The 6,783-nt window shown below is 56.2% G+C and overlaps 1 protein-coding gene across 1 annotated transcript in view; it reads right to left on the minus strand.

Moving 5' to 3' along the window:
* RAP1GAP2 (RAP1 GTPase activating protein 2) overlaps nt 1–4,445 on the minus strand; it is a 42,887-nt gene extending 38,442 nt beyond the window's left edge. The window contains 2 exon segments of the mRNA XM_017730906.1: nt 3,442–3,477; nt 4,270–4,445. Coding sequence (XP_017586395.1) covers nt 3,442–3,477; nt 4,270–4,439 — 206 coding nt within the window. The 5' untranslated portion in view covers nt 4,440–4,445.
* Nucleotides 4,446–6,783: the final 2,338 nt, after the last annotated feature.

Genomic DNA, 6,783 nt, shown 5'->3' on the forward strand with positions numbered 1-6,783 from the left:
CCAAGGCACGGGAGATGGGAAGCCTCCCTGTGCGCTGCAGCTGGCTGCTTTGCAGTAGTTTTGACAGCATTTCCTTTGCATGTGCTTCTCTGGCTAAATATAATTGCAAAACATACATTTGCATGCAATTATCCATTTATGAAGTGCTAATAAGTCAAAGGAATTTACTTAGATGCAATCTGCTTGACAGACCTTGTCCTCACAGAACCCAAGCACAAACCTCCAAGGTTAGTGCAATAGTCAGTGCAGCCATCTCTAAGACACTAAATCATTCCCACATCTTCCCATTAACTCAGCTCCAGCCCATCAAATATTGAAGAGCCTCAAGCCTGGACACAGCTCTTTTTACAAAGGTCGAGTAAATCTTTCATCTTTTCCCACCTTCATCCTCCTGCTGCCATCGGCAGAGGAGCATCACATGCTCTTTCATGTGAGTTCTGGCTGCACACACACTGACTCCCAGTAATTGCTGTACATGGCTCCTCCATTCCACAGAGACACGATAATTTTGGTGCTATTTCTGCTTCATAAGGCTAAAAGAAGAGGTGACTCTGCCTAAAGGAGGAGCTTTTTTTACTGGTTTTTTTGTTGTTGTTGTTTAATATTCTGTGGTTTCTCAGTACACCCCATCAATACCAATGAGCAAATAACCAGAGCACAAAGGCTGAGGAGCTGTCAGTAGGTAAAGGGCTGGTGAACCCCCTGTGGGACACCACCCTACCAGTTTGTTCCAGAGAGGAGGAGGAAGGGCCCCATGAATTCATCCTCATGAGAGGGAAGTCCCCATCCCACTTTTCCACCTCCAGCATCCCCAGTACAAGGACTTCACAAGGCCAAGGGGGCTCAAGGGTGTCTCTGCCTGTTTTCTTGGGGACCCCTGTGTTTGCTGGCCTGTGAGAGGCAGATAAACCCAGGTGGCTGGCTCACCCGGCCAGAACTGCCGTTTGACATGCAAAGACCTTTTGCAGGCCGATGTTTTCCTCCAGGCTGACCTTCCCACTTGGGAAGCGGCTTAGCTGCCATCTGGCTCAGGTCTTCCCAAACTCGCCAGAGCTTCCTGGGCCTTCACAGAGGCCGAGCAGCAAGTGTGGCTGTTTGACAGCAGCTGCCCGGGAATGCTCGAGTCCTGTGCAACACCTTTCCTGCCCACCTGCAGCCCTGGCACCTTTGCCAGCACCTGTCACCAGAGGGGTCAGCTGAGCCCTGCCCGTGATGCCAGGGCTCCCCACCCATCACGTCTCCCAATACTCCCACTCTGCAGTGCCTCCTCATGCTCTCCAGTCCCTCAGACACATTCATGGTTACCATAGGAACTAATGAAACCCGAACTGAAGAAGAAAAAGGAGAGACAGGGAGAGGGAAAACTGCTTTGATGCCCCAGTGCCACCTGCGTGGGTGAGTTTATCCTGACCCTGTGTGGGCGAGTTTATCCCCAGGGAGGACAGGCAGGGACTGCCCTGCATCACTCAGCTCTCCCACTGCCACGCTCCATCCCTCCAAACGCCAGCTCTGAGGGGCCACATCCACCACCGTGTGCTGCTGCTCCCCTGCCAGGGTTCTGCAAGTCAGAGCTGATGTCTGCAGCAGCACAAGGCTCCCTCAGGTGCTCCAGGACATGCGGAGAGCAGCTCAGATTTTCGGTAATAACTTACACAGGGAAAGAAAGCTTCCAGTGCCTGGTGCCTCTGTGCCGCGGGTTAAACCAGGACACTCAGAAGCTGCAGCAGTAACAAGAGGGCGCTAAAACCCCAAAAGTTTGGGTTTGTCGTATTTTTATAATTTTAAAAGCTTTTACAAACACGAAACGTGGGTCTGGCTGAGCCCCAATTATAGAACCACTTAATGAAGCAGCCTACCCACAGACCAGAAGCACCACAGGGCTGTGGGAAGCATTAGCTGCAAACAGCAGTGGATGTTCATCAAAAGCTCCAAGGAAACTCCCTCCTCTGGCCAGTGCAGGAGGGGGAGAGAGAGAGAGACGGGGAAACGTGGCCCCAGACCCTCACCCTACCCAGGCAGGAGCACGGCAGCGTGCCCACAGCACTGGCACGGCACTCCAAGCACGGCGTTAGTTGCCTGGCACGGGGGAGAGAGGAGGGTGCAGGGGACTGCTGCTGCACCAGCCTTAGAAAAACATCAGAGCACAGTGTAGGCAGAATACAAGGAGCAGCTCAGTCCTTCTCGGCTTCACGGGAAAAGGAAAGTCTGCAGAGAATTCCCTCCGCTCCCCAAAGTGGTAAACATTGATTTAAACTTCTCATTAGTTCAGCACAACCTGAGCAATGAGCGTAGCACCGGCGATTGTGCTGTGCCATTTACAGAGGGCATTTGCCGGCTCGTTCAGGCAGCAGCTCCCCCAGGCTTTCCGGATACTTTTCCATTAATGAATAATTTGCACAGCGATTATAGAGGGAAACCGAATGAGCCATCACCCTGTGCATTGCCTGGAGCCCAGGGAAGGCCTGGCCAGAGTATTTCTGTATCAGCACAGGGGGTAGCTGATGGTGCTGGAGCTGTCTGCTCACAATGGGGAACCCACGACCCGGGGAGCTTATCTGGGATGCAGGAGAGGGGAGGACGCACCACAGTGGGAGAGAAGATATCAGTACCCAGGATGTCCAGCCAGGAGGACAAAGCTGGTGGGAACAGGAGGCAGGTCCCAGACAGCCACGAGTGCTGGGGGAGCAAGAGAGCATCGGTGCCACCACTGACAGACCTTCACCACCTTCTCTTCCCCATCAGCCAAGGACATATCCCAGCAGGGGTGGTGTCCTCACACAACTCGCTCCATCACAGCATGGGACGTGGCCCAGCAACCACCTTGCCAGAGCCACACAACCCACACCACCCAGCAGTGTTCAGCAAGTCTGTGGCAAATCCAAGATGGACCCACCGAGCAACACTGCCAGTCCACAGACCCTCCGGGGCCCCAGTAGCATCTTCACCCCTTCCAGAGCAGTGCCCAGGGCCCCTCAGCAGCACAGGAGAGGAGCTGGGTCACAGGCACCCACTGTCCCACTGACACTCACCACCTCTCCAGACTGCAAGACTGACAAACAAAATACAAAACCTCCAGACTTCACTGGATTTACACACAGAATCTCAGCGCCAGCCTGGCCTGCTGATTCCCACCCCCGTTACCCCCAAGGCAGAGCTGGTGCCCTGTGAGTTGCCCCATGCACACCTCAGCCCCCTGATCTCACAGCGAGCGCGTCACCGTGTTTGTTGTGATCTCCCAGTGCCTGATTCACTTGAGGCTTTCAGGAGAACAGACTGTGGGACACGCACAAACGCACGTCCTGCAGTGGGTGGACATGGCTGCACTCCACTGCACCAGCTGGAGCCCAGCTCCCAGGAAAGCATCCTCCCCACACAGAGCCAGCTCCCAGCACCATGCAGCCCACGGCAAATCACTACATGAGAGAAGAGCCAGGTACTCACTTGATCTTCAGGCTAGCCAGCATTGTCTTGTCGATCCTGGGGAGAGAGCAGAGGAGGGTGTTACTGCAGGGGCTCCAGATGTGGCTGGGAGGGGGTTGGGTACTGGGGGCTGCTGCCAAACACGACCTCAGTATATCCTCTGGAGGTGCCAGCGCTCCAGCTGACACGACAATCACCACAGAAAGACTTCATCGGAAAACAAAATCAATCAAGATTTAACCCAAAATGAAGCCTGGCAGCAAGTAAGAAAAAATCCCCCTAGTTCTTTCCTGGTAGTGACCAGAGCAGAACTGCTGCCTCCCAATCTGGAATGCCAGAGGTGAGCTGGGCAGGAGAGGAGGGCATCACCTGTGTCCCAGCTCTCTCCAAAGCACAGCTTCCACAAAACATTTACAGATAATGGACCTGTGACAGCCCTGATGTGCTGGGAAGATCCCATCAAACCCTACAAATGCAACCCGGCCCCAGGCAGACAAAACACAGAGCAGTCCCGTCGCTCCCAGCCCCAGCTGGCTCATGTGGGACCGGCAGCCCCAGTTGCTTCACTCATTTCCCTGGCACTGATAATGAGTGTTCATCTCCTCAGAATCATTGTGGTTACAGTCATATTAATATTAATTAATGAAAATCATAGTAATGTCTCAAAATGCAAAACAATATCTTTTGGCAGAAAATGCTCTGTTATCTGCCACATGGAATCAATTTCACATCTCAAAAAAAGACCAAACAGCAGAATAATACCCCCAACGCCCTCTTGTTTTGCACTGTGATCGCAGAGGACACGGCATGGCCACAGAAGTACAGCTTCCCCCCCACTTGCAGCTTTACCTTCTCCACTCCCCGGCTGGGCTCTGCTGGCGCGGGGTGGCTGCACCCGTGGGCGGTGCAGTGGGGCCGGGCCCCTGCGCTCCGTGCCACGGGCTGAGCCTGGCAGGCACTGAGGCAGAGGCACCATTACCTTCCCCAGGGTCCCGCTCTTGCAGCAACATCACACTCATAGAACCCCATGGCCAGGGGAGCTCTGTTCCAGGCATTTCCTCAAACATCAGCTTCCATGCTCTGCTCTGGAGAGTCAGCCCACTGCTGCTCCTAAAAATAAACCTAGGGCACCTGCTACTGTGACTTAATACCTTACAAGCCTGCCCAGACCTTGTTGATCATTAAATCACGTTGAACATCAGAGCATGCTGGGGAGCAGAGTTGTTTCCAAACTCAGTGACAGAGGCAAAGCAGCTCAGGGACAATGGGTGGCTGGGGCAGCTCCCGAGGGACCTGTCCCTGAGTAGAGGCTGTACACGTGGCTCCATCCAGAACCACGGGAAGAAAAAACAGTTGTTGTTATTTGGCCTCTTAGAGTGAGAAGGGGGAAAAAAGAAACAAACGAAAAAAACCACACAGGAAAGAAACTCCCATGTTTGGGAAACCGCAGTTGCAGTGTGACTATGAGAGCCGTTTGTCGGCCCTGCCCTGCTCTGCTCCGCTCCGGAGAAGGCAAAATGAAACACCCCACAGCCCTGGGGCTCTCCGGCCCTGGGCAGCACCAGCTCCGGGGGCAGCACTCACCATGTGCATCCCCACAGCCAAACTGGGGGCACCACATCTGCCCCCCAAGGTGAACACACTGCTCCGGGACCTCGCTGGCAGCAGATGCAGCTGGTAGAGAGGGAAATAATAGCAATTTCCAGCCCAGCAGAGGCTGGAAAAAGCCAGTGCAGCCACAGCAGGAGGCGGCTGGGTGTGCCCAGGCACCTCACACGCAGCCCCACAGGAAGGGTGGGTCGGCCGGGACCGTGAGAAAATGCAGGTGCAGGTACGGGGCTGTGGCAGGTCCCTTCTTTTGCAGTAAACGCCCAGGGCAGGCTCTCCCGGCAGCGTGCAGGGCTTTCCAGGCAGCGTCTTCCCCAGGGACCCGGGGAAAGTGCACGGACCCCTTGGGAGCAACCCCCACAGCTCACGGAGAACGGGGCTCCCCCCGCAGCTCTCACCGTGCAGATACTGACACGGTGTCTAAAGCCCATGTCTTGTTCCCCCAGCCCCAGCTGCAACGGTGGCACAGCCCCCCAAAAGCAGAGCCACCAGCAGCCGGCACAGCCCCCCCAGCCAGTGCAGCCCCCATTTTCCTGAGTGACTCTCCGGCTCGTGGTTTTCTTTCCCCTGCAACTGCCAAAGCACAGCAAGAAAAAAGCAGAGCAAAGCCCAGCTGGCCCTGAGTGCCCCTGCCAAGGAGGGTCACGGCTCTGCTCCACCGCAGCGGGAAGCCCCTGGGATGCCCCCGGGCAGTCAGGGCCCCAGAGCCACTGCTCACAACTGCGACTGTGGGGCAGACCTGTCCAAGAGCTGCCGTTTGGCCACCACAAAATGAGCCCACATATCATAAAACTTATTTGTACAGAAGTCTATCCACGTGCTCCCTTCCCCTTTCTATGTAAAGAGAACGCAATCCAGCCAAGGCAGCTCTCTTGGCTTCAGCGAGGCGTGCGCTCCATCCCAGGGGACCCTGCCGAAAGCCTCGGCACGCCAGCTGCCCTCCTACAGCCCTCACAGTTACTCAGCATTTCCCCCTGCCAGTCTCAAGCAGCTCCAAGTCCACAGCACCACATTCCCCTCAAAGCCCGGGGGCTGCCATTGTCCAGTCCCAGCCCCCACAGCCACTGTGGAACGAGGAGGGGGCAGAGCAACCTTCGGCCCCAAACACCCAACACCAGCACAGCATCACAGCCCTACAGCAGACTTGGAACAGGTATAAAACACCTCGGGGAGGAGACCTGAGGGGAGGGCAGAGGGAGAACGGTGTCGTTTTCTTAAGCTGTTTCCCTATAGATCAACACCTGTCAGAGGAAAGGGACAGGAGCAAACAGTCCCGCTGAACTCGGGGTGCAGGCAGCAGCCGTGGTGCTCTGCTGAGGACAAAGCAGGGGTGACTCATGGAGGTGCCAGTGGTGCTGGGAACCTGCCCTGGACCAGGAGGGAGCTTGCTGCACCCCAAGGTGCCAAAGGTGGCTGTAAGCATCGCTGTCTGAGTGCAAGAGGAGCAGGCAGCAGGGCCTCAGCAGCGATAGAAAGGGGCAGGGACAGACACTCTCGCAGGTAATGTGCCCACAGGAGCCCACCAGGAGCCCCCGGGGAGGTCCCCTCGCTGCCCATCACCTGCGGGGCTCACGAGGTTTCGCTGGGCTGAAGTTGTGCCAGGCTTCCTGCGGGCACAGGGGCAAGAAGGTCGTTCCCGACACGCGCATGCTGCGGCTGGCACGGTGGGAAGGGCTCTGCCGGGAGGGCACCGCGCCACAGCGCGGGTGATTCCGGCTCTGAGCCGCGGAGGGAAGGAAAGCTCCTCACACGGCA

This window comes from Corvus brachyrhynchos, unplaced genomic scaffold, assembly GCF_000691975.1.
Source record: "Corvus brachyrhynchos isolate BGI_N302 unplaced genomic scaffold, ASM69197v1 scaffold283, whole genome shotgun sequence".
Taxonomy (NCBI): domain Eukaryota; kingdom Metazoa; phylum Chordata; class Aves; order Passeriformes; family Corvidae; genus Corvus; species Corvus brachyrhynchos.